Genomic DNA, 27,101 nt, shown 5'->3' on the forward strand with positions numbered 1-27,101 from the left:
CTTAATAAAAATGTTTTTTGTTTAATATTTGTACATTCTATCAATTTCGTCCTAATTTTAAAAATAAATAAATTTGGCCCTAATCATTCTTACTAGCATTTGGTGCTAGTGCTTGTATAAATAGTTTTGGCACTGTCAATGTAAATTACACCGTTCAAATTAATCAAGTTATTCAATATTCGAAAATTTTAATCAAAAAATTCAATTTTTGAATTAATTCGGATCAACTCGAATAAAAAATCAAAATTTCGATCTAACTCAAATATAATTTACACAAATTATCTAAATATCCGAATAAGAAAATACAAAACTTTGCCATTTGGATAAATATTTAACTTCTCTAAAGTTAAAAGTCAAAACTATTCAGTTTAAAGACAAAACTATATTATTTTGATAAATGTTTACCCATTGAGTATAAATGATAACATTAGTTAACTCGAAATTTTTTTACTCACTTTAATTAAAAAAATTCAAATTAATTTATATTGTTAAAATAGGATTATCAACTCAATTAACCCAAAATTTTTTAAATCGATTCGACTTGACTTAATCAAATAGAACAGGAGTGTCTTTCATAGTAAGGTCCACCACATAAGAACCAACCAATTATGAATAAAAAAACATATGTTTTACATTATGGAAAGATTGAAGAAAACGTATTTAAAATTGACCATTCAAGTACAGAGGTTGAATATCAGATTCTGGCATTTTTTTCAAAATTAACGATTTAATATAAAAATAATTTAGGTGTAAAATTTTGTACGAAAATAACATATTTTCTATAATGATACCATCATTCCATTAACGACACCACTCAATCATCATTTAGCAACCATCAATTTAAAAAAAAAAATTCGAGTGCACATATTTAAAATTCATTCAATTAGTTGTTTTATTCAAATATGACGAACAAAACAAGACATAAATATATAAATTAAATTTTTATTTGATTTTAAAAATAAAAATAAAATATTAAAAAATTAATTATATAAAAAATCAAACCGGTGATATTACTAGTTAATTGATTATATATAGAAGGGACCTTAAAAGAAGTGAATAATAGTGAAAAGGACTGCAAAATGAGAACAGTATATAGTCAGATGTTACTTTTGTAGTTTTAACTTGTTTTTTTTTTATGCTTCGTCAATGTGTCAGTCTGGGTATCCAAATGAAAGTACCCAATTCGTTCAAAGTTTCAACCAAGATAATTGACATTGTCTTCAAAGTTTTTCCTTCACCATCAAACGTGAGTCTTGACTCAACTCTATACACCAATGCTTTCTGGCTGAGGCCTACAAGAGGGGGGGAAATCTTCATTTAGAGCAAAACCAAATATAATGACAAGCAGCATTTGGCAAATGCATAATCAGTCACTTTCCAAGGATAGAAATAATTATGATGTGAAGGGGGGGGGCTCTAACCTTCATTTAGGGCATCAATATTGTAGGATTAACGGATCCAAATGAAGCAGAGGTTCTATATCCATCCACTGCAGCTGCATAAATCCCTCCATGCCCGTTGCGCCACATTCTGAATATAAGGTACTCAAAACAATTAAGCGTAATGCTGCGCCAAACCATAGACCACTTGTCATTGCCCAAATGAATCAGAGGGGCACCCACAGGGGCAGTGAATGGTTGATATAATGAAAATTCTGTTAACCACTTGACGGGCAACCATTTCTTATCCTGCACATCATACGCCTTCCAAGAACAGATGTCGTCAGAAATCTCATGGAAAACATACAGCACATTGCCCACGATTCCGACTGTGGGAGACCAGTAAGGAAATTTTCGATCGAGGCAAACCCATGATTTATCATTATAGTAATAGGCGTAAAGAGATCTATATCTATCGCCAGAGAAGTGCACCAAAATCCGAGATAGGGAAGAATCTAGGAGAACAGGGCGACTTACTTCTGAATATTCCGCAATAGAAGGGACGCACAATGGAACCCAACTATCCCCACTTATATCGTAAACCTCGCCAAAACAATCACGAGATCCCTTGAAGACGTAAATCTTTCCTTGTGCAGCAAGAGCCTCGGGAAGACCCCGAGGGTACAGCATAGAACTAACTTTTCTCCACCCACGTTCAGCGTGCTTAAAATCAAAGCGGAAAACATGGTTTAATGAATGAAGGATACCACCCTGAAGGATCGTTCCCCCAATGGTGTAAACGTGGTTGCCACAGGTAACCACAGTGGAACCAACAGGGACATCAGGTGGCGTCGTACTCAAAACGTCAGAGATTTCACCTCTTTCCAGATCCAAAAAGTGCAAATCAGTCCTGCGTTTACCTTCGGTATCGCGCTGTGTCTCATCGAGGAAAAACAAGCCCTTGATCTCTCCATATCGTTGTCGCGCATCAAAGTAACTCGAGCAATTACGAGTATTGCCGCTCATGGTTCACCTGCTTTGTTTTCAGTTTTAGGGTTTAGTTTTTGGCTAATGGGATGATATGCATGGCCTTTCGCTCTAGATAGGAGTGTTGTTGCTGGGGCCAATAAGTTTTGCGGTTTTCATGGGCTCCACGTTTCTTGCAATCCGATCTGATGGCCCCGACCTTAGCATAGTTTAGCTTCTCTAGAACATTCTAACTTTGAGTTGACTATTGGGTTCTATTTTAAAGCCGTAACCATATAAGCCCGTTATGTGTTGCGGGCCCAATTCGGTTTAAACTTAGGTCATTTTCTAATATTAAAATTCGCATGAATAATTTTTAAAACTTTTTTCCTGGGGTAAATTACCAATAAAAGCTCTTTTTTTTCAAAATTTATCGAAATGGGCCGATTTTCTAATTATTTTCTGGAATGGTCCATTTTTCGAGAAATCGCGTCCACGTCAGCGCGATGTCAGTGTACGCGTCAGGACATCGCGTCCATGTCAGCATTTCGAGCTGACGTGGACGCGATTTCGGCCTGTGAGTGAACAGTACCCAACGGTCAAAAAAATAAAATATTGGGCCCATTTCGATAAATTTTAAAAATATAGGGCTTTTTCGGTATTTTGAAAAAATAAATTTTGAATCTTTTTGTACTTGTATTTATTTTTTTAATCAATTAACTCTTCAATATTACATCAATAGCAACAAGTACAAAACAGATTCAAAATTGTTACCAACAATATTTGAACCAAGATACTAAGGGAAAGGAGCAAGTATCTTAACCAACTAAGCCAAACTAATTAATTGACATATTATAGAAATACTGTTATTATCTTAATTATATTACTTACGTTCTAACGATTTATCGGATCCATTCCATACATGTGTCAAATCAGAAAAAATAATACAACAATTCTGTAAAAAAATCCGGTGTTTACTTCAAATAAATAAGGAAAATAATGATTTGAATATTTCAAAATTCAATTTTAAACCGAAAAAATCGAAATTTAGGGGCAAAAAAGGATCTTTTTCGATGAAAATTGAGGCAAACCGCCTTCAGCTATTTGTCAGCGCGTAGATCTCGAAAAGGTGTTCTAAATAAAAAAATCGTCTCAATCGGACAACCGAGCCAAAAGTTATGGCCTTTCAAAGTTTTCCAAGCTAAAAAACATAAATTGTTCATCCACGTCAGCAAATTGCGTCCTCGTAGGCGCGATTTGTGTCCACGTAAGTAAAGCGCGCTAACGTGGACGCGATGTTCTGACACGTCTCCTGACATCGCGCTGACGTGGATGCGATTTCCCGGAAAATGGACCATTCCGATAAATAATCAAAAAATCGGCCCATTTCGATAAATTTAAAAAAAAGGCTTTTATTGGTAATTTGACCTTTTTCCTGAATGATTATAAATTAAATGATAAATATATTTTTTTATTTTTATTTTTAATTCATACTAAATATAAGTTCACCAACTCTGATTCAAAGTCGGCATAAATGCAATAATATTTCTCTATGATTTTAAAATATCAAATCTTTAAGTTAATCTAAGCAGTCTTAGGATTTTTTTCTGTTCTATCAATAAAAGAAAGTTTTTGTTCAAAAAATTTTAAGGTTTCAAATCATACCAAAAGAAAGGTTTATCAAGACAAAGACGATAGAAGATGATCCATCAAGACTCAATATTGCTGATGAGGAGGAAGAAACAGTTCAAAGGTAAGACTCGAATTGAATTTTGTTCACCCTAGCCGCAAACGTAGTGGTAAACCACCAAACGATAGCTTGGTCACTTCGTTAACTCTACCGTTGGGTTGAATTGGGGTATGATTTTGGGATGGTGACTATGGTTCAATCACGTTGATACAAGAGGTGGTGGGTTTCGATGCGATTTTGAGAGTGCTGTTTGTAGGAGCTTTTGGTGGTGAGAGCCGTAGGTTGAGATGGTGATGGAGAGGGCCAAATGATATTATAAATGGAAAAGGTAATGAGCTATCGGTTAGGTTGGTGAGGGTTCAAGGTTTAAACGATATGAAGGAGCGAGCAGAGTGGTGGTGCTGGAATTTGGAGTTAGTGAAGATTGAGGGAAATGGTGACGAGTTTAGTAATGGGGGTGGAGCTTTGGAAATTGATGGTAATGAGGGTACGTAGATTTTCGTAAGGTAATGGGTGAAGGGCTATAGTGATGGTGAGGGTTGAAGATGATTTGGACTGTAAGGTGGCAAAGGGTTTTTAGGACTTAAAGAAACAATTCTCTCTTTTTCTGTTTTTTGCAATGATTTTTCTGGGTAATGAGATACAAAAAGAAATTTTAAGGTTTCAAACATGATTCAGCAATTTGGTTATTTTAGAGATTCAGCGACAAGCACAAGGCTATGATCTTTGTAACCAATTTATATAATCAATATCAGGGTTGAGTAAAATTCGATTCGATTCAAAAAACTTGATAAAAATTTAAATTATCCGAAAATCAGAATAAGAAAAGGCAAAATAACGTCGTTTTGATAAATGTTTAATTTTTCTAAAGTTAAAGTCAAAATCATTAAGTTAAACAACAAAACTATGTCGTTTTAATAAATATTTACCCATTAAATTAAAAGGTAAAATAATTTTATTGTTTATATAGTTAAATAATATTGTACTTCGTCTACTATGTAAATACAACAATGAGTATAAATAATAGGATTCGTTAACTCGACTCGATTCAATTCAATTCGAAAAAAATTTAAATTGAGTTCAGTTGTTAAAATTGGATTCATCAACTCGACTAACTCGAAATTTTGACTCGACCAAATGCTCATCCCTAACTTCAGTAACCAAAATAGAAATACATGAAAAGTTCAGTGACTAACGAGGAAGTTTAACCTATTTTATTTTTGCATGCTAAAGAATGAATTTCCAATTATAACCTCGTCGAGTCGGTATAATAACATACGAGAAAATAATGGAACTTTTTTAACGGATACTTTCAAACTGAAACAGGCGCTGATGCTTCAATTTTTCATCTTCTATCAAGAATAAAATCTAGGGTTAGGGTTAGCTAAAGAGGGTAAACCCGGAAAATGGAAGGCTGGGACCCGAATACGAAGTCGACGCTGACCCAGATCCCGCTATTGACGACGAAGGCGGGCCCCAGAGACGGAGCGGCATGGACTCAGAGGCTTAAAGAGGAATACAGAGCTCTAATAGCCTACACCCAGATGAACAAGTCCAACGATAACGATTGGTTCCGTATATCGGCAGCCAATCCCGAAGGTACCCGTTGGACAGGCAAGTGTTGGTACGTCCATAATCTCCTTAAGTACGAGTTTGATCTCCAGTTTGATATCCCCGTTACTTATCCCGCCACTGCTCCCGAGCTTGAGTTGCCCGAACTCGATGGCAAGACTCAGAAGGTGAAATTTTTAAATTTTTTTGCTTCTTTGTTATTTGTTTTGATGTGATTATTAATTGTTGGTTGTTTTTTTTATGGCAGATGTATAGAGGAGGGAAGATTTGTTTGACCGTACATTTCAAGCCACTTTGGGCAAAAAATTGGTATGTTGAATTTTAGGGGTTTTTTTTGGGTTTTAATTCGTTGAATTTTTTGTTTTCATGATTATATTAGGAAATAGAAGAATTTAACTTGTTATCTCATGTGTTTGTAGTGTGTAATTGCTAATATAACTATTGGGTGTTGATTGGAATTGGCATCCAAAATCTAAATTGGGGGCATAATATAACCTTTGATCAAGTAGAGGGGGATTACATATTGGCTGTGTTCATAATCATTGTTGGAAAATTCCATGTTAAAGTGCACCAATTGTCTGTTTGTCCGTGTAAAGTATCCCCTATTTCGAGTTCGTAGTTGAACAGATTATTTTGTATGTTCAATGATTGTCCAATACAAGCAAATAATCTTCAGTGTTGTGTTCTTCGGTAACAGAACCATGGAGGCTCTTGTACTAGAAGTTAGATTGCATTTTGCCCCTTTTACTCAAGAAATGGGCAAATTTGTCCTTGTACATTAGGTCAAAGAGCATATTGGTCTTTCTGTTAAAATTCCATCTATTTCTACTGTTAAAAATTGGTTACTTTACCTCAGCATGAGGCACATGTGATATGCTACATGTCACTATCTAGTTATTTTGTCAGCCAAGTCAGTTTTAACAATATAAATGAATGAAATTTTTAACCGAAAGGACCAATTTGCTCTTTGATCTAACATATAGAGACTAATTTGCCCCTTTTGTTTAGTAGAGGGGGCAAAATGCAATCTGACTCCTAATACGGGGGCCTCCATGGTACTTTTACCTGTGTTCTTCCTAAAGCTGTATTAGCAGCAAAACTAGGTTCAGTCAGATTGAAAATTAGAGGAAATATAATCTGGAGTCATATAAAGGAAGATAAAGAGAGCAATTCTGAGCAAGTCAAATAGAGCAAAGAGCCGTAAAAAAATGAGATTTGAATGTGTTTGTATTATGCAGCATCGATGTTGGAAGGCTGCTTTTTCCAGTTTATCTAGTTTAAAGGGTCAGTATGTTTCATCATTATACTCCTTTAAATCATTAAGAGGTGGCTTGTATTGAGCAAGTAATGGATGTTCACGTATCTGGTTTCTTAATCTTTTGTTATCGGATCAACCGGGATTGAGCCATGTTTTGAAGGATAATCAGTGTTGTAACCCTTTTGCACTTATTCATATTGTTTATGCTGTAATCTTTGCTCAGTAGTTTCTTCTTTTCTGAATTTGATGATTTTGTTGTGCAGTCCTCGGTTCGGTATAGCGCATGCACTTTGTTTGGGACTTGCTCCATGGCTTGCTGCAGAGATTCCCATTCTTGTGGATTCTGGTATGATCAAGCATAAGGATGATGCGACCACTTCGGATGAGTCTTAGCAGTTCTGTTGTTGAAACTTTTAAGGTGTACCTTGAGTTTCAAAAATAAATGCTTATACAATTTTACAGTGTTTTTTTTTTTTGTTAAAGTGTCAAATTATCTGTCAAACTTCTTGACTTTGTACTTTTAAATGCACATATGATCTGATATATATATAATTTAATGCTTTTGTCAAAGATTGTATGTGAAGTCATGGTCATGGTTTGTGTTTTAAGTCTTTTTTTCCCATTAAATGGTAAAAGTTAGGGTTAGTATATGATTTTAGGAGAGTTTTTTTTTTTAATTTCTCTAAGTGGATTTCCATTTTTTTTTTTGGAAGCAAAGGCTCTGCAGGACTAATGGGCTAAACAATGCGCAACACCATTGGTTGATGGATAGGCATAACAAAAAGAAATATAAGCAAACCAATCATGTAAAATACAGTGCTCTTTAATGATTCGGCCATAAATAGATAAATCCAAACAATTGCTATTAAGTCTGTTAATAGTAACTAAACAGTTTAACTTAACAATGATGATACAGCGGAAGTCCGAAGTCTCGGGCCATCCCAAGGATTTCAACAATGGCCATTGCCTCGGTCGCCAAAGCATCAGAGGCACCCTTAACCTTGCATGCGCAACTAGCATGCACCATACCTTCCGAATCACACGGATCACCACATCATAGGACATTGCACGCTCCCTAGCCCTCTAAGCCGTGTCAACATTGATCATAAGGTGTTCACCATGTGGAGCCTCCCGTCTCTCGATCTTCAATCTCCTAGGTACCAACGGCGTACAAAGACGATAATGAACCTGAAGTCCTTATTGAGTGCTTGAGCACAAATGAAAGCATCCCGAGAAATCGTAGTATTTGCTTGCACAATCTCCAAGTTTCTTGCCTCCTATAACTATCAAAGAACCACCAAAAGGCTAGTAAGGGCATCCTTATCAAATTTCCTCATTGCAAACTCTAGTCAATTCACCCTGCAAAAAAGCAGCACTTAATAAGTTATCATCAATACCACTCAAAATCAATACCTTTTTGAGAAAAGGACAGTTGCGGACAACATGCACTAAGTATTCTATCAAATCACATCTCTTGCACTAAAGGTCATTGACCAATAAGAATTTCATAACTCAACCTCCAACCAAATAATTTAATCTTAGGAAAGATTTTTAATTTCCAAAGTTACAAAAAAAACTCTCTGAGGGCCAAACCTCATCGAGTTAAAGAAAAAGCCAATTATAATCAAATCTTGTTGAATAAACATTTGTAGAGGCATGTCCCCAGACCAAGATGTCACCATGAGTATTATCGCACAAAAGAATAGCCAAATATGATCCTCATTCCATCTAGGCCTATCCTCTACTAATAGATTTGAGACCATGGAATGAAGGCAAAGAATATCATTATGCACAAGATCCTTCCCATCAAGACCCTTCACTCCCCTCAAATCAAGTCCTAGCTTTGTTTTTGTTTCCAATGTGCTAAAAAAAGCCTAGACATAAATGAATCCAGTGTAGTCATAAATCCTTTTCCAAACAAAAAAAAAAAGGTTAATCAACTTATTTGCAAAGAAAGATGTCACTTGATGGAAAGTATTTGGTTGACAACACTCTAAAGCACAAGGTATCCTTTTGGTGCAAGAGCCACCAAATTTGCTTGCCGAAGAGTGCTATATTGAAAAGTCTAACATTTCGAGAGCCTAGGCCCTCCATTCATTTCGGTTGTCTCATAGTGCTCGAAGCCAACATAGCCCACATTTTATCCGTGCCACATTGAGCCTACCAATACCTGCAAATAACCTGAACAATATCATTGGTGACACATTTAGGTAATAAGAAAGTACTCAATGTAAGAAGGAATAGGGCAGAGCCAGAAAATTTGAAATATGGGTCAAATTTTGAAAAATAAAAATATTTATAGAAGCTATATAAACTAATGTACGTATTTCTTGATAAAACAATGTATAATATGGTTAGATATAAAACTATTACATAGCCCTCAATTTTTTTGGTGAAAGTTGTGATTACGAGGTTAACAAGGTACCTTCTGCAAACATGCTATTCTTATATTATTTCTATCATTTGGATGATAATTTGTAATCTCACTCTGAAATTTAGATAAGCTGGAAGGTTTTAAAGGCTAAACTTAACTTTTTTAACCCTTTTTTTATATTGATTTGTATTTCTTCTACTTCACTAGTAGACTTTCATTTAAAATATTTTTCCATTCTTATTAAACATTTAGAAACAAATAAATCTATGCCTTAAACACTAAAATTTTCACGAAATCAACAAACAACTAGTAATTTTTTTCACAAAAAAAATCACGTAAATGCTTTTTAGCGTCATGGGTATGCAATAAGTCAATTTTCAAACACAAGATTCACAGAAATAATACTAGTAATAACAATTTATAAATAAAAATACTAAATTTCTAGTCAATATTCAATAAACTTAAGATTATAAATACAATCAATCTCAATTTCTTCAAAGTTTAAACTCAAAAAACTTATTACCCAGTCAAGATGTTAAGGAATCTCATACAAAACCAATATCCAAAATGGTTCAATTAATAAAAAAAATCTAAATCTTGCATAAAAATCTTAATCTACTAGAAGAAAACCACAATCTTAATTTTCTAGATATTAATAATAAAGCTTGAAAAGAATAAAAGAGTTGTTACCAATTAGGGAGGACTCACTTAAAAATATTGAAAAGAATAATTTTCAAATTTTTGTGGGATCAATTCACCCGTTATTATATATGTGTATATATATTGTCGAAACTATTTTTTTGATAAAAGGGGTTGACTTGGATTTTGAAAAACGAAAACAAATATGGGAGTCGCCACCAATCTTTTTTGATCACCTCGTAATTTAATCATTTTAATAAAAGTTTAAATTTACTAAAACTATAAATTTTTTTTGGTCTCAAAAATCCAGGAAACGGGTTCGAGAGTCGGTTACTCAAGAGGAAGGATAAGCACCCTCAATACGCCCAAAATTGGTACCTAGTTGATTACTTAATGTCTTAATGTCGAAAATTGAAATTTTGAAAAAATTTTAAAATACGATTCCTTTTTTATTAATGTTAATTTTAAAAACGCTTGAATTAAATTGAAATGAGCAGCAAAGACCCACTCGTCCCGCGATAACAATATGCCACATCTTGTAAGTTAGGATGCGACATTTGAACCCTCGAGAATAAGCTTGCCTTTGATTTTTATTTAAAACTTGGGTATTTTAAATTTAGAAGGATGATCAGTTGTTTAGATTTAACGAGAAAATCGAAACCCCGTAAGTTAGGGTGCGACTTCTCGAATTTCCAGAAAACGAAACATCGCCTATTTTTTTTTAAAAAAATTTGTTTTTTGAATAATAACAATTACAAAACCTAAACGATGCGTGCTATTTAGTTAAAATATATAAAATGGCCTATTATGGATAAAGGGAAAAAATTAAGCGCGACCTTTGAAGTGATTTCAATGAAATGTGATGAAATGATAATATATAACATGGAGAAATAATTTACGAATAAAATGTTGCACTAATGAATCACAATAGCATGAAAATACGAATAAACGAATTATAATACACATAATGACAATAATCACACAACACATCATTTTTTAATACCAATATTAACAAAGAAAACGAAACAAAATAATATATATAAAACAATTTAAAGTAAATAATAGTTTAAAATAAATAACTTATAAGAACAATTCAAAATAAATAAGAAAAAGTTTCAAATAAACAATATATAAAAAAACTTAAAATGAATAATAATAAAACAGTTTAAAATAAATAATATATATAAAAATAACATATAAAACATTTTTTAAAACAATAATGTATAAAAATTTAAAAGATAATATATATAATAGTTTAAAATAAATAATATATATAATTTAAATAAATAATATGTAAAACAGTTTGAAATAAATAATATATGAAAGAAACTTAAAATAAATAATAATAAAGAGTTTTCGTTTTTTTTAAAATAAATTAATTAAATGGATTAAGGACGAGATTGAAATTGAACTAAAATTTGGGGTTTAAATTATATATAAATAAAAGAAGGTTGCTAGGGACCAAAATAGAACGCGCTTAAAGAATTAGGGACTGACTGGGAAAATATTCCTAGCCCTTATGCGCAACGTTTCAACATGGACCAAAGTGAAACAAACAGAAAATTATGCAGCAAAATAAAAAAAACCAACAGGGGCCAGATTGCACTACGTCGCAAAAGCGAAGGGACCCCGCGCGGAATTAGCCTATTCACCGCAGAAACACGCAGATCCTGTGGACGGATTGGGTCGGTGCATTGATCCTAGGGGTAAAACGACATCGTTTTAGGGCTATTGTGGCAAGCCCTAAACGACACCGTTTAATGGGTTTATAAAAGTCAATTTTTTAAAAAAATTTCACTCTCTTCCCTTTCTTTAAAAAAAGCCCAAAAAAACTCTCTCAACCTCCCTTCTCCTCTCCAAGCCTCGGTCATAGAGTGCCACCATCCGTCCACCGTACTACCGTACAAAAATGGGCTTTTTGGCCCCGTTTTCAACAATTTGAAGGCCGAGCCTCCTTAACCCCCCAAAAAATCGAAAGAAAAGGTCCCTCCCCCCTTTTAGGTCCAGTTTCGATGACGGAGAAGAGACCTCCGACGACAAGACCGCGGGATGTTCAAGTGAGTCTTTTTCTTCCCTTTTTACTTTTATTATTATTCATATGTAAAAAATTGAAATAAAAAAATGAAAATAGAATCAAACAAGAATTTAAAACGAAAGTAGAAGTAGAAAATCACCTCTGAAGTTTTGTTTTGTTTTGTTTTTTTAATGTGTGTAAAAAAAATTACAAAGATGAAGTTCGAGCTTTTATAGCCGGATTAAACAACTCTTTGTTTCTATTTTTTTGTTTGTTTCTCCGTTGTCTGCTTCTGCTTGGCCTCTTGTGTGTTGTTCTTTTTGTAGGTGGTGGTAGAGAAGTGTCAGGCACATGCGGCGGCGGCAGGCCTAGAGGCGGCTGCTAAGAGCGGCAGCTGAAGCTCTTAGGCTAGCCCTAGGGTTTTCTTTTTCTGAAATATTAAGAGTGGGCTAGGGTTTATTTGTTTTGGGTTTGTGATTGGGTAGTGGGCCCTTTTTTGTAATGGACTATTAATCTTTTTGGACTTTTTATTTTTTGTTTTGTTTTTTTTTATTTGTAATTTGGGCCCAGGCTAAAATTGGCTTATTACATATATATATTAAAAAATTATAAATAAATTTCTTTCTCTTTCTCTTTGTAGGGTCAATGGACCCCTATAACCAATGTAGCTCTGCCTATGGCTTAAAGGAAAGATTTAATGAAAATCTCCTTTCCTACCAAGGGTAAACCCATGTACATATCAAGCTCCTCTACCACCCAAATATTATGGATGTCACTCAACAAAGCTCGAGACTCCATGTAACACCCCTTAATCGTATTCGACACCGAAATAGGGTACGAGGCATTACCGGAGTTTACTAATTAACTTTCAGACATTTCATTTTTATCTAACATTCATATTTATAACCAATCAAAATCAAAACATTAATGAGCTAACGTTAACCAATATAACTTATACACGCCATTATAACCAGAATCAATTCATCTAAAATTACAGAAAGAACCAATAGATAATGTGATATATCTCCAACAAGCTTCCGATAATCATTTCACTGCATCTAATAATTGTACATATTACCAATAATAATTCAATTTTAATAATAAAACACATATCTATTTAATATTCATCATCAAATAACATTCACTTTAATTAAAATTATATAGAATATAGTTCATACGAACTTACCAGGCTAAATTGCAGAAATATCAAAATTTAGGGACATTTTAGAAATTTTCTACTTTTCTCGAATTTCCACCCAATCTTGATCTAAATTAATATTTCATTCAATTTACTAACTTAGATAATAATAAAAATTCATTTCATGCAATTTGGTCACTTTTTGACATTTTTACAAATTTACCCTTAAATTTTACTTTCATTCAATTTAGTCCCTGAAACATATAAATTGGTCATTTTTTTTTTATAAAAACTCATGCTAGTTGAATAATCATATATTTTCCTCCTCCTCCTCCTCCTCTCCATTCCACATCCTTAATATATATAACATGCTTATATGTAACATTATCTATAATCTCACATGTATTTATATTCATTCAAAGCTGTCCACTTGAGTCATAGTCACTAAATTATTTATATCTTGAGCTACAGAGCTCCAAATTGATATACGTTAATTTTATCTGAAACTAGACTCATATATATTCTTACCATAAAATTTTTAGAATTTTTGGTTTAGCCAATAAGTACATTTTATTCTATAAAGTCATCCCTATTCTGCAGTCTGACAGCTCCGACCCTTCTTCACTAAAACTTAATTATCTCCCCATTAAGAATTCAAATGATGTTACCGTTTGTTTTTATTGAAAATAGACTCATTAAGTATTTAAAAATATAAATTTAAGCCTCTAATTATTTTTCTCAGATTTTTGGTGATTTTCCAAAGTTAGAACAGAGGATTTCGAAATCATTCCGACCCTGTCTCACTAAAATTCAAATATCTCAAAATACACTATTCTTTTGCTTTCTCTGTTTCTTTTATATGAAAGTAGACTCATTAAGATTTAATTTCACATCTTATTCATATTCTAATTTGATTTCCATAATTTATGGTGATTTTTCAAAGTTAACCTACTGTTGCTGTCCAAAACTGTTTTAGTTCAAAATGTTGATTACTAGGTGTATAACTCCCTTTCTCTATAATATTTCCCATCACTTCTACTTATTTTTCTTCACTAATATATCAAGAACATAAGACCATATATAAGAAAACTCTACTATAACATTATTTCCATGCTTTTTCAATAATATCAAACTTAAAAGTAAATTGAAATCTTGATGTTCTTACCTTGTGCTATTGATTTCAATCTTTAACTTGATTTTCTCTCTCCTCCAGCTTCTATTTCTTGAATCTAACTTGATATTCTAGCACCCCATAGTCTCTTTATCAATTTTCTCTCTTGGTGGCTATGGAAATTTCTTTGATTTCTAAGTGAAGATGGTGAATTTTTGGTGGGAGGACCAAATTGTAAAGAAAGGAAACTTCTTTCTTTTTCCTCTCTTCTCACGTTAGTTTCATGGAAAATGAGATGATTTCTCGTCATCTTTCCTTCCTTTTATACTAATCATTTATTAATAAAATAATACTAAAAACATTAATAAAATAATAATTAAATAACATTTATCTAATTAATTAATTAAAAATATCACCAACATCATCATTACCTTCTAGAATTCTCTCTCCTTCTAATTGACCATTTTGCCCTTCATAATCTTTTGAAATTCCATCCTTGAGTCATCACTTAATTTGGTGAAATTGCAATTTAGTCCCTCAAAAATCTTTACCTTTTCAATTTGGTCCTAATTCATCCATTTTCCCTAGTTTCTAGATTATTCCACCCTTAAAATATTTACACTATTGGTCCTTCAACCTTTTCATATTTACACTTTAACCCCTCAAGTTTTGAGTATTTACTCTTGGGCAACAAAAATTTTCTCACTTTTGTGATTTAATCCTTTTCCTAAATTAATATGTCATAATATACATTCCTATCATAATGCAACCCATGTCAAAATTTTAAAATAATTTTTTTTTCTCGTCAGATTTGTGGTCCCGAAACCACTGCTCCAACTAGACCCAAAATCGGGCTGTTACACTCCACCCTAGTATTAGGACTAAAGTAACATATATTTGCTCAAATTAATGTTTTGCCCAAAGCTCCCTTCAAGTCTTAGCCTCCCCTTCTTAATATGAATGAATAACAAGCTATCATCATAAAATAAAAGGTGTTTCTTCCTCGGGCCATTTTGGCTCACCCTAACGCCTATGAATTTTCCATCCTCTTGCACCCAAGAAAGCAGAGCTAAGAGACCCTACATATAGAAAAGAAAAAAGATAAGGTGACAAGGGGTCAACCTGCCTCAATCCTCTCTCAAAGTCAAAAAATTCAATTAGATTATCATTGAATAGAATACGATAAGAGACAGAGAAAACATAATGTACCATTAAATTAATCCACCTATTTCCAAAACCCTTTTTAGCTATCACGTTCGACAAAAAATTGTCACTCAACCCTATCATAAATTTTGCTCATATCAAGTTTAAAGCACAGCCTTTATTAAAGTCATTTTTTGAGCTTCGCGAGTAGTGAAAATGTAACACTCCCAACCCGTATCCTTCGCCGGAATCGGGTTACGAAGCATTACCGGAGTTTACAAATCAAACAGACAGAAATTTCAAACATTTCGTATCATTAAAACAAGTCATCAAAGCATCATTTTAATCCAAATTATAAAAATATCAAATCCAAATCAATTTTGCCTAGTTCACGAGCACTTAAACATAGAATTAAATTCACATGCACCTATCTAGATTTAGTTCAATTTATCATGCTATAATATGGCTTCAAAAACAAACACATATATATATGTATAAAACCAACCAAAATTAAACTTATAACCTCATTTACAATCAAACCACAAAATAACTATTATTTAGACACCCTAGGTACATGCCGACACAAAGGATAAACATCACCACATTTGAGTTCGGGATCATTGTTGGATGCTGAATCGGTGATCAAAAGTTAAGTACCTAACCTGCGCACGGGAAACAAAACCGTACGCTGAGTATAAACTCAGTGGTATTTCTATAATTCAAATATCAAAAGATAAGAAATTACAAATATACAATTGAAATATGAACACATATTAATATTTAATTATTACAACAACCATATTATATTTCATTTGTTTCACAAATAACCCAATTCTCATACTTGCTATATAAACAGCTCTTCACAATTTATTTCACATTTCATTATACAATTACAATATCCATTCCATAGTCATTTCATGAGTAGATAGCTCATATATTCCATATATTTGCAACATATTTTACATTTTATTTTCAATTCACTATTTCACTTCCATTTCTCATACCATACCATTTCAATATCAATTATAAAACTTTATTATTCATTTACCCTTATTAACACTACTCGGACTCGGACGGATACACAGATCCAACCAAAACACACTAGTTTGATACCCAGTACCTCATCGGATAATTCGAAGTAATAAGTTGACACTCAGTGTCTCATCGGCTAAATTGAAGTAAATTGGCACCCAGTGCCTCATCGAATTAATCCGAAGTAATAGATTGACACCCAGTGTCGCATCGACTCGAAGACGAAGAAATCCCTAAACTTTTCTAATCCTATGGCATGCCTTCTATATCCGACTCAGCCCAATACAGTTAATAGAGTTTCAATTCACTTTTCAAATACAACCAATATTCATTTCAATTCAAATAATCAATATATTCAATATATATACCAATTCAATCAATATAAATTCGATAAATTCATCACATACTAAATCAATCCCTTTCAATTGCAAAACACAATAATTCTCACCTCAACACTTACCATATACATTAAATTGAATTATAACAATTAACAGTTAAATTCAGATCATAGAAATACAAACCAGAAATTTCAAACTATTCCTCATCGACTTTATCTTTTCCCTTTTTAATCGAAGATTTCAGTATGACGTTAGCAATTGAAACAATTGAAACCCTTAGCTTTTCTTTCTCCTTTTCTTTCTTTTTTTTTTCTTTCTTTTTCCCTTCTATTTCGTTTCACTTTCTATTTCTATTTCTTTCATTTATTTGTTTTATTATACATTATTATATTATTATCATAATATATAATATATATACTTATATATTAACTAAACTTATTTTAATATAATATATATTAAATTCACATATATTTAATTTATGCCGCCTCATAAAGAAACAATGACATAATTGCTTCTTTAGTCCTTTTAGTTTTTCTTTAATTTATAATTCAACTTTCACTCTATATGCAATTTAGTCCTTATACCTAATTTACTTTTAATTCAAGAAAATTAACTTAAACCGAAACCTAATTAACTACACAACTAGCTTCGTAAATATTTATTAAAAATATTTACTAGTCCGATTTAAGGGAACGGAGTCCCGGAAATGTACTTTTTTTTAATTTGATCCTTTTTAATTAATTAACCATTGAAACGTTAAAATTTCTTAACGAAACTTTAATACCACCTTAATGACACTCCGTATATATTTATAAAAATATTTAATGCTCAGTTTATAAAAACAATGTCCCGATATCTCATTTTCTAAAACCACTTGAACTTAATAAATCATTTATATAACATAAATTATCAAATCAAAAACCTTTTTTTAAAAAATCACATTTGACTCGTAAAAATTAAATAATAATATTTACGAACTTACTTGTCGGATTTGGTTGCCCCAAAACTACTGTTTCTGACACCACTGAAAAACGGACTATTACAGAAAAATTTTATGAGCCATAATCGCATTATCTTGAATCATCCTCTAATTTTTCTAACTTTTTTTATTGATTTTATTTTTTTTAATTCAACTTATATATTTGAACTCTCGTGATTAGTTTAGTGGTTACGAATTGTTCACCCATAAAACCCACCTGGGTTCACTCCTCTAAGGGAGCAGTGGTAGGCCTTTATTTAGACAGTTCCCTTTGAACTTAGTGTGTGCATGTAAGTATGTCTCTAACGTGAGTGTTCAAATATTATCCCTTTAATTGTACATCACCAAAAAAAAAATTATTCAATTGAATCATTATCAACTATTCTAATATACGATTCCAAGTTTTACAATCATGGCTATAACTCTCAAGCCCCTTTCCTCCGAACTTCTTTCTCTCTAAATATTAAAAGCCAAGACCACACAAAAATCAAACTAGAGGTGTGTGTGTGTGTCCCTTGTTTGCTATGATGTCTGATGTTAGCCCTAACGAACCGCATTTTAAGAACAGTAAGACTCCAAAATTCAAAGGCAATCCCCACTCTACATTGAGACAACAACACAGAGAGGGTCCTTTTGGGCTCCCTAAAGCTATTAACACCCACAAGATTTTGGACCCATACACTTTCTCATCAACAGTTGCACATTCTTTCCTTTTTCTTTTTTTTTTATCAAAATTAAGCATTCAGCACCGAAAATAATAATATTAATTTGATCAAGTCAAGAGTTTTTTTTTGAAGAGTTAAATGGTTAACCATAAAATATGCTCTATTTTCATGATGGAATTAAATCCTCAATCATATAATTAAGGGACGACGGGATAAGCAACCACGCCACACCTTATGGTTACAACAGTTGCACCCTTTTATTTTTACAAAGCTTTACCTGTCGAGGGACAGATTGTAATAAAGGTCAAAGAGCCTTAGCCCATTGTGGAAAATTTTAATTAATCCTTAAAAAATTAGTCCTAAGATCCGCCACTATCAGCCGACATAAAAATAAACTAGCAATATTATTGGTGAATAATGTTTGATAAAAGTGCATTAAAATTAGGACCAATTTTTGGTTTTGTCATTTCGACATGAAAGGGTATTATACGAAGGACGAAGAAGCTGTAATTTGGAATCGAAGGACCAAAATAATTGAAAAAGGAGAAGACGTGCATGTCTTTTGTAACCACCGGTTGCCCTTTTTCTTGCTTGTGTTATTTAAGGACTGCAATTTGGGGTCCCACGATGTCGTTTTCGAAGGATATAAGAAGAATCAGATTCTTTTGTTATTAGTTGGCAATTGTTAAACACTAATCGCGGCAGTTGAGAGAGACTTCCAAAACTGTCTAATTGTGATTAATAATTGGATCAACTACACTCAATATTATTAAATTATTAGTAACTTTAATTTTTTTTAAGTCTATTTAGCGAACTTTAAATGACAATTTAACGATCGATAGAATGGATTAGTACCAGTTAATGAGTAGAAAAACAGACCTTAGATCCAAGTCAATCTGACAGCTAGTTGCGGAAGATTGGAGAAGAAAGTTGTTTGGATTTTGGTTCGTAGATTCATAACATTCAAAGTTATTTTATGAAAAAAATCAAACTATAGAAGAGAAGAAAAAAAGATTTTAATTAGGCGATGCGAGCAGAGAGGATTATACAAGAAAAATTTTAACAATCCAATAACTTAAATGAAAATTTTCTGATAGTTTAGTGATCATTTTATTACTTTTAGAAGTTGAGTGACCACTTCTAGTTTGGTGACATTAAAGTACTTTACCCTTAATAACTTACATTTAGTTCCCTATTTAAGGGCTCTTTGAAGCTAAGCACACTAAAAGGTAGTTTTTAGTTATAATTGGAATTAAAGTATTCATCATTGATAACGGTAATTAATTTATTCACAATAGAAATACTCTAAAGAAGTAAATTGCTGATCGCAAATTATATTTCATTTCATGAGCGAAAATCAAACCTCCAACTAAATAACTAACTAACGAGCTGAATTTTAGAAAAAATAATTAAGTTAAAAATTGTGATTTTAAAATTAACTATCATATAGCATTAATGTTTGAAATGTGTAGTAAAAACTTGAAATTTAAAAATATATATTTAAAAAGTCATTCTATATAAAGTTTTTATATTATGAGTTTTTAAAAAATATAATCTTCCAATTATAATTCAGTAAAAGCCGTATATTCAACATTTTTGTTTGCTTATTGGGTCTTTGACACGTGTAATATTGATAATGTTATCATCATGTTTACAAGTCTGCTAGCTAAAATTAAAAAAAAATTAACAACCTGATAACTGAAATAAAACTAAACTTTTTGAATAGTTTATTAACTTAAATAAAAACCTTCAAATATTATAGTAACTATTTTATTAATTTTTTAAAATTAAGTGAGTAAAATATAATTCTACTAATAATTTAATGACCTTTGGTGCAATTTTCCCTTAAAATAATTGAAGAACCCAAATGTACGTTTACAAGTTATAACAATAACAACAAGAACATGTGGATGACTTGTAAAATCCGATTTCAAGTACTTGGTTCTGCTAACCAAACGAGGAGGGGATCGATCAGCTGTGAGTGATGTTTGGTTGAGAGATGAAATCACCACCGTTTGCTGTGATGTTATGATACGTTGTTTTTAGGGGCCCCAATCCATTGCAGTGAGCAGCACAGTGAAGCAGACTGACACAGAGTAGTAGGTAGCTGTTGAAGTTACTGATCAATCACTGTGTGAGAGTGAGAAGCTGTAAACAAACAATATTAACTACGAGAGCTTAAAGTAGCACTCCAGCTGTTTGCCTAAATGCCACAATGAATCAAAAGGTCACAAAACCCCACGTTGAGAGGTTTTCAACGATTGGACGCTTTGATTTACTGTCACTCCCCATTTCCAATCCCACCTTTTCTTCTACAGGGTTCAGGTAAATGTTTTAATGAAGGATTAGTTTTTGTTTGGGTAAATTGCACCCAAAGTCACTAAACTATCAGTAAATTTAAGTTTTGATCACTCAGTTTTAAAAAGTTACAAATTAAACTATTCAAAAGTCTTAATTTAAGTCATCGAACTATTGAAAGTTTTTATTTCACTGAGCTATTAAGTTTTTTTTTTAAAGTTCAACTAGTTAGCTCCAAGAGACAATTAAATGATCGGTACGGCGGATTAGTACCAATTGACGAGTAAAAGAATATACATTAGATCCAAGTCAATATGATAGTCAGTGTTGAAGATCGAAAAAAAAGTTATTTGGATTTTGGTTCACAAATTCGTGACTGATAACATGTTAATTTGCATGACATTTTGTGTTTAATTCGGTTTATTTCTGAATTTATCCCTGCTAAATTAGTACTTTTATGTTTTAATCTTGTCAGGGATGCAATTGGGACGCTAAGAGACAAAAACGAGCAGAAAAGGACCAAATTGAAACACAATAAATAAAATGAGGTCAAATAAAAATGTAGAGAAAGCCAAGTACTCATCAGATGTTTTGACTTTGTAAAAGCTAAAAATAGAAAAAATATATTATTTTATTTTTCTATTTATTTTTTATTTGATTTTATGTTAAAGTGACTAAGGGTGAGTTTGGATGGGCAGTGCGTTTACCTGCGGTTGGTGTAAAAACAGCGATGGCGGTGAGATTAGATACTGTAGTAATACTGTAGCGTGAGACAAAAAGTAAGCTAAACGCACCGCATCGCACCCAATCGCCCATCCAAACCCACCCTAAGGCCAAAATTAGTAAATTCCATGGCCTTAATGTACATAGGAAGGCACTTAATTATACGTTCTGACTTCAGTTTGGAATTGAATAGAATTATTTTCTTTTTCTTTCAATTTGGCGTGAGCATAATGCTACTTTCATTTACATTTCCTTGTTTTTACAAAATTGGTCTAATTCCTTCCAAGTACCTTTCTTTCCCATTCTTCACCATCATCATCAATTTACCTTTCAAAGTCTACAAAGCATGAATAATTTCATGCTTCACTAAATTTTATCTTAGCTTTAGGCCGGTGTTCTTTTCGGTCAGGAATCGTAAGATACGTATTCGTGCTAAAAATCCTCCCAATCGATATTTATTTTTTTCCTAAGTATCGGGATAGACAACTCATCCCTTAAAGTTAAACTCGATTTCAAGTCAAAGTGCACGTTGGGTTGGAGTCGTGTTTGCTGACAGTTGGAAAAACGAGTCGGCCGTGCTGTATTTGGATCTCCTAGAACAAATCAAGGAATAAGTGATCGGGTTTAAACAACCTATGCGGTTGAGGTCGTTGATTTGAGTTGGGTTCTTCAAAGCGCAAGGCTGCCAGAATCTTGAATCGGGAACACGTGTATATCAGTTAGATAATCTGTAAGGGTTGGTTTGCAGGCCTTATCGAGACCAGCTATGAGAGGAAGAATTGGTGGTTAGGACGTTCTTAACTACTATAACCAACTTATTGTTTGGAGGAGAAAATTAATTTTCAGGGATCGATTCAGAAATCCGGAATCCACTGAGTCTAAGGCTAAGACTTATTATCTCTGTTTACAAAATTCTGAATTTATTTCCCGATCTAAATTTATTTCTAATATTAATTAATTGTTTATTTCCGTTGATTTGAATGTTTACTTTCTAAACATTTCAAAACTCCCCTGATTTATTTGTTTATTTTTGAACTGGTCTGTTTGGAGTCATCGGCACGACTTTTGCCACGACTTTCGACATGACAAAAATTCTGATCACAAGTTAAATACGGAAGTTGATTATAACATTCAATCCATGTGGACTCGACCCTACTACCACTCTTTAGTACTATTTAGAATTATTTTGTAGGAATTATTTTTGATGGTTTTGATGCCCATCAGTGACCTTTAAAGTTGTTCGGTGAAAAAAAATTTTAACTATAGAAGAGAGAGGAAGGAGCACTTTTAATTGGTATAGGTAATGCGAATAGAGAAAGCCACACAACAATTATTTTGAATATCTTAATGACTTAAATAAAAACTTTTAAACAATTTAGTGACCATTTTATAATTTTTTGAGGTTGAGTGATTAAAACGTAAAATTATAAATAAAAAAATTTACAAAGATAAGCACTAACCTATCTTTGCAAGCTCCCTAAAACTCAAATATCAATTCTTTTTTACCATTTGCAGAGTGGGGAGTAGGGGACCATTGTGTTAATTTATAAGAAAGGAGACAAAAAAAAACTATTTTTGGGGTCAAGACGCATGGCCAACTGGCGAAGAGCAGCATCGCCACCATGTTAGGCGGCATCTTTATTGTCAATGTGATTAGTCGATCACGATGACCAACCCCTACAAACATTCTATGTTTTTTTGTTTTGAAATTTTAAATCAGTGTGGCCAACATGTTAGGTTACACCAGTATGTTCAGTCGTATTTCCTCAATATTTCTTCAGCATTTTATGTTTATAAAATTAACACGGTTAAAAATATCGATGTCACCACCCTACTTGGCTACATCACTTAAAAAGTAATTTTTTTTCAACTGAAATGATTTGCTTATGATGGGTGTGTTGTTGAAGTCGGTGTCGCCTGATAATATGGAGTGACTGAATTTTACTGTTCAAAACATATTATTCTTGTAAATAATCTACAACTGACCTCATTTTCGTAAATAATTTTTTTTATGTAAAAAAAAAACCCAAGTTAGATTTTTAAATGGAGTAAAGTTTTCTTTTTCTTTTAATGTTTTCTTCCTCCACAATACTTCAATTAAGAACTTACTTAAAAGATATGGAATTGATGTTTACCATTTGAGTCATATTTTTATATGTATTAAAATTTTAAACATAACAACTCTGATGTTTGATCCATGGACCAAAGGTGTTAATCCTATACCCACGTCACGAGATCAAATGCCAAAAATTACTTATTAATGATATATATATATGTGTGTGGCGGTAATTTTATTGTTTTCATGGAATTTAGCTTCAAATGATATATATATATAGTATTAAATTTATTGTTTTATTTATAACTTTTTTTCTATTTAAAATTAACAAATCTAATAATATAAATGTTAATATTGGGTACGTATTCTTTTTATTCTACAAGCAGTTTTAAAAAATAGTTATGTATCCTTTTTATTAAAACATTTTACTATTCATTTCTTAACCCTACGTAGAGTTCAAAAACTCATTATACCAACTTATTGAGTTTTAGCTCGATTGACATGAACATTATTATCAATATAAGACGTGAATTCGAGTGCGCTAAAACGCATTATCCTCTTATTTATGAGACTATAATAAGATTATTAAAAAAAAAAACCTCATTCTACCAAATATTGTTGTATAATATATGAATATAGATATTAGGTAACTTCAATTATAGGTTATATCATCATTATTATTCAAAGTTGAAAAAAGTAAAATAATAACATTAAATAGAGAGAAAGAATGATAAGAAAATGATTCAGTCATCATTACATTTTCACGTCCTATCCCAATCATTCTTTTAAATGATAGCATCATAATTATGAATAATAAATTCACTTCCAAATATAAAATAATTAATTAAAAGACAAAAAATAAAAACTAAAAGAAATTGTTTGATCATAAAAATTTCCTACAAATACACACATTTTCCCTTTTTACTTAAATTGAAAAAAGAGGATAAATAAAAATCCGAATTTTCCCCTAATATAATCATATATATTCATTTTAACTTCTTCTTTTTTCATTTTTTTATTAAAAATAACAATATTAGAAAAACTAAAATCTAGCATTTTCGAAGCCGTGTAGATCACTGACTTTATTCTTCACCATGGCCACTTTAGCCAACTTCTCAGCCGTTCTCCAAGCCGATGACGGTGTTAGTGGCTCCCCATTCTCATCCATCACCACCATAATCGCCTCCCTTTCTCGTTCCCTCTCGTTCACTCGCCGCCGTTGGATTTCCACCATCTGTTGTTTCATCCGCTGCAATTCCGTCAGCTCGGCTTCTAACCCTCGCACGTACTCCGCCACCGTCAACGAATTCGACTGCATTAACAATGCTCTAGCCGAAGCCAACAGATGGTGTGCACTTGTCAAGTCGTTACCACACTCAATTAACCTCCTCGACTCGGCTATGGCTCGAGTCGTTATGAAAAAGAATCTAAACTGTTCGATCTCAGGAGCCGGTGATCGAACGGCGTTCGGCTGAGGAACGAGAAGGGATTGATCTCGGCCGTATACGACTTCTTGCGAAACCGGATCTTTGTAAAGACAACGAACACACATCACGTGATTGGACCTGACCGCCGACGTCGGAACTTTGAGTTCCACGAGTAAATCCCTTTCTTCCTCGGCGTAGAAATCACCCAGCCGGACTGAGCCGGAAGTTAAAACGGTCGGCTTCCCGTTACATGAGTAAACGGCTGTGATTTCAGCCGGAGCTGAGTCAGGGGCAAAGCTGAGCTGGATTCTCAAATCTTGAACCACGACACTAAATATCCCACTCATACATTTAGCAAACGCGTCCTCAGCCGGGTCATGACTAAACCCACCGGTTTGCCCCAAACCGAAAGAGTGAACCGGGATTTCAATATGAGCGAAACGAGCGGAAGACACGTGGCTTGAACGAAGCCGTTGATTTGAACCTCTTTCATCGTGACCGTCAGATAACAACATAATACCAGCAACCGGATTTCTCTCCCTCCGATCTTCAAGCACTTTCGTAGCTTTCTTAAACGCATCGCAAACGCTAGTCCCTTGACCACACACAAGCCGATCAATAATGTGCCGAGCAGCTCGTTGACCTTGAGCCGTCATCCTCCGTAAAGGCAACAACCGTTTTGAACTAGCCGAGAAAGCCACAATAGAAAGCCTATCAGCAGAGCCGAGCGAAGAAATGACTAAACGCATCGCACGTTTCAACATCTGAAGCTTACCACCGTTCATACTACCGCTCACGTCAAGAAGCGTAACCAAATCAATAGGCCCACGACGTGAAAGGTCCAAAAACGACGCCGTCTTACGTGAAGGGGCTTTTATTTTCAAAGCCACGGCATAAGTTTCATATCCACGGCCAACTGAAACAACCGCCGTTTCAGGTGATAACCGAACTTGTACATTCCTCGAATCACGGCCGTTGAATGGGTGTACTTCGATGGATGAAGGGTTGGGATTCACGAAGAATCCTTGAAACTCCTCTACATCGCCGCCGATTTCTTCTTCGTGTTCATCAGCTTCTGGAATAGGAACGAAACGACCACCACCAGCGGTTGGTGAAAGCAATGGCTCATCGTCATCGTAAGATCTCAAATCCGGTTTGGGCTTTGGCTGGTTAATACTTCTGGGGATTTTATGAATAGAAAGAAGTGGAACATCTTTCCAAGTAGTATTACAAACAGGACAAACAAGTGAATCATATTTACGAACATGAGCAGCTATACAAGGAAAATGAAAAGCATGTGAACATTCCGCCGTGTAAATCGCCGTCCCTTGACCTGTCTTCACACTATTCAAACATATCCCACAAGTACTCTGCCAAAAAAAGAAAAAATTCGAACTTTGTTAACAAGAAGATTCAAACTTTATCCACATTTCGAAATGTTAAAATTCACTTACTCTGAACTTGAAGCTATTACGAAAAAGTGAGAGCTTTAGTGGTGAACGAGGAGAAGAAGGATTTGATGCTTTAGGGGTGTTTTCATTTGTGGAAGATGGTTGAAGACGAGGAGTAGAAGGGTTACTTCCACTACTAAAAAAGCTTAACTTTGCACAATTTTTAGGACTAGGAACAGTGGTTTCAGGTTCTCTAGGGGTTGCAGTACAAAAGGCTCTTCTCCAACCAGTTGCCATTTTCTTTTTTAATTATAAGAGACGAAGAAAAAAGGGGTTGTTTTTTATGGATCTAAGGCTGAGGCAGAAGAGGAGACAAAAGGGTAAAGATCAAAGGTTTTAAAGATACAAGCATGGGAGGTTTTAATTGCAGAAAAAAGATATTATAAAGAGACAAAGTAATGGAATTTTTAGCTTTCTTTTTTCTCTTCTCTCTCTTTTGCTTTAAAGAATGGTTCCCTAAAAGGTTTCTGCAACTAAAATGGGGGTTGTAGAGATCTGCAGCTTCTTTTTTTCTCTTATTTCCGAAACCTAGAGGGAAGGTTCTCTTCCCCGATGAATATTTATATTCGTTGCAAATGATTAATTTAAGGTCAAAATTGTATAAAAAGTCCTTCCACTATGTGGATTTTGCGATTTTAGTCATCTATTATAATAGTCTCTTATTTCTCAAAATGCGTGTATTTTCAATTTTTTTTAACAATTTTATTATAAGTTCTGATTATATTTGTGTTCTTCTTGACAGAATGCCTAAAATTACCTATAGTCCATTCTCGACCCATAAATAGAAGGATAATATGCTTCAGCGCACTTAAATCCGCGTCCTCCTATATTGACAATAATATTAATAT

The 27,101-nt window shown here is 33.3% G+C and overlaps 3 protein-coding genes and 1 long non-coding RNA gene across 4 annotated transcripts; 2 read left to right on the forward strand and 2 right to left on the reverse strand.

Annotated features, from left to right (window-relative positions):
* Nucleotides 1-990: 990 nt before the first annotated feature.
* On the reverse strand, nucleotides 991-2,474 carry LOC107942176 (F-box/kelch-repeat protein SKIP6). The gene is made up of 2 exons (XM_016875817.2): nucleotides 1,422-2,474; nucleotides 991-1,292 (listed from the first exon to the last, which is right to left on the reverse strand). The coding sequence occupies exon 1, from the start codon at nucleotides 2,403-2,405 to the stop codon at nucleotides 1,428-1,430; it is 978 nt and encodes a 325-aa protein (XP_016731306.1). The 5' UTR covers nucleotides 2,406-2,474; the 3' UTR covers nucleotides 991-1,292; nucleotides 1,422-1,427.
* A 2,762-nt stretch (nucleotides 2,475-5,236) lies between these two features.
* LOC107942173 (ubiquitin-fold modifier-conjugating enzyme 1) lies at nucleotides 5,237-7,435 on the forward strand. The gene is made up of 3 exons (XM_016875816.2): nucleotides 5,237-5,774; nucleotides 5,855-5,916; nucleotides 7,129-7,435. The coding sequence occupies exons 1-3, from the start codon at nucleotides 5,442-5,444 to the stop codon at nucleotides 7,256-7,258; spliced, it is 525 nt and encodes a 174-aa protein (XP_016731305.1). The 5' UTR covers nucleotides 5,237-5,441; the 3' UTR covers nucleotides 7,259-7,435.
* Nucleotides 7,436-20,156: 12,721 nt separating this feature from the next.
* On the forward strand, nucleotides 20,157-21,238 carry LOC121218194 (uncharacterized). The gene is made up of 2 exons (XR_005914402.1): nucleotides 20,157-20,623; nucleotides 21,072-21,238. It is a non-coding gene; the product is annotated as an uncharacterized lncRNA (long non-coding RNA).
* Nucleotides 21,239-24,234: 2,996 nt separating this feature from the next.
* LOC107942181 (E3 ubiquitin-protein ligase WAV3) lies at nucleotides 24,235-26,790 on the reverse strand. The gene is made up of 2 exons (XM_016875820.2): nucleotides 26,257-26,790; nucleotides 24,235-26,172 (listed from the first exon to the last, which is right to left on the reverse strand). The coding sequence occupies exons 1-2, from the start codon at nucleotides 26,488-26,490 to the stop codon at nucleotides 24,418-24,420; spliced, it is 1,989 nt and encodes a 662-aa protein (XP_016731309.1). The 5' UTR covers nucleotides 26,491-26,790; the 3' UTR covers nucleotides 24,235-24,417.
* Nucleotides 26,791-27,101: the final 311 nt, after the last annotated feature.

The sequence above is a fragment of the Gossypium hirsutum genome, chromosome D06 (genome assembly GCF_007990345.1).
Source record: "Gossypium hirsutum isolate 1008001.06 chromosome D06, Gossypium_hirsutum_v2.1, whole genome shotgun sequence".
In the NCBI taxonomy this organism is placed as follows: Eukaryota; Viridiplantae; Streptophyta; class Magnoliopsida; order Malvales; family Malvaceae; genus Gossypium; species Gossypium hirsutum.

Coding starts and splice junctions, on each gene's coding strand:
- LOC107942176 (XM_016875817.2), bottom strand. CDS start 2,405: ATGAGCGGCAATACTCGTAATTGCTCGAGTTACTTTGATGCGCGACAA.
- LOC107942173 (XM_016875816.2), top strand. CDS start 5,442: ATGGAAGGCTGGGACCCGAATACGAAGTCGACGCTGACCCAGATCCCG. Junction 5,775..5,854: donor TCGATGGCAAGACTCAGAAG/GTGAAATTTTTA, acceptor TTTTTATGGCAG/ATGTATAGAGGAGGGAAGAT. Junction 5,917..7,128: donor CCACTTTGGGCAAAAAATTG/GTATGTTGAATT, acceptor TTTGTTGTGCAG/TCCTCGGTTCGGTATAGCGC.
- LOC107942181 (XM_016875820.2), bottom strand. CDS start 26,490: ATGGCAACTGGTTGGAGAAGAGCCTTTTGTACTGCAACCCCTAGAGAA. Junction 26,173..26,256: donor GTAATAGCTTCAAGTTCAGA/GTAAGTGAATTT, acceptor TTTTTTTGGCAG/AGTACTTGTGGGATATGTTT.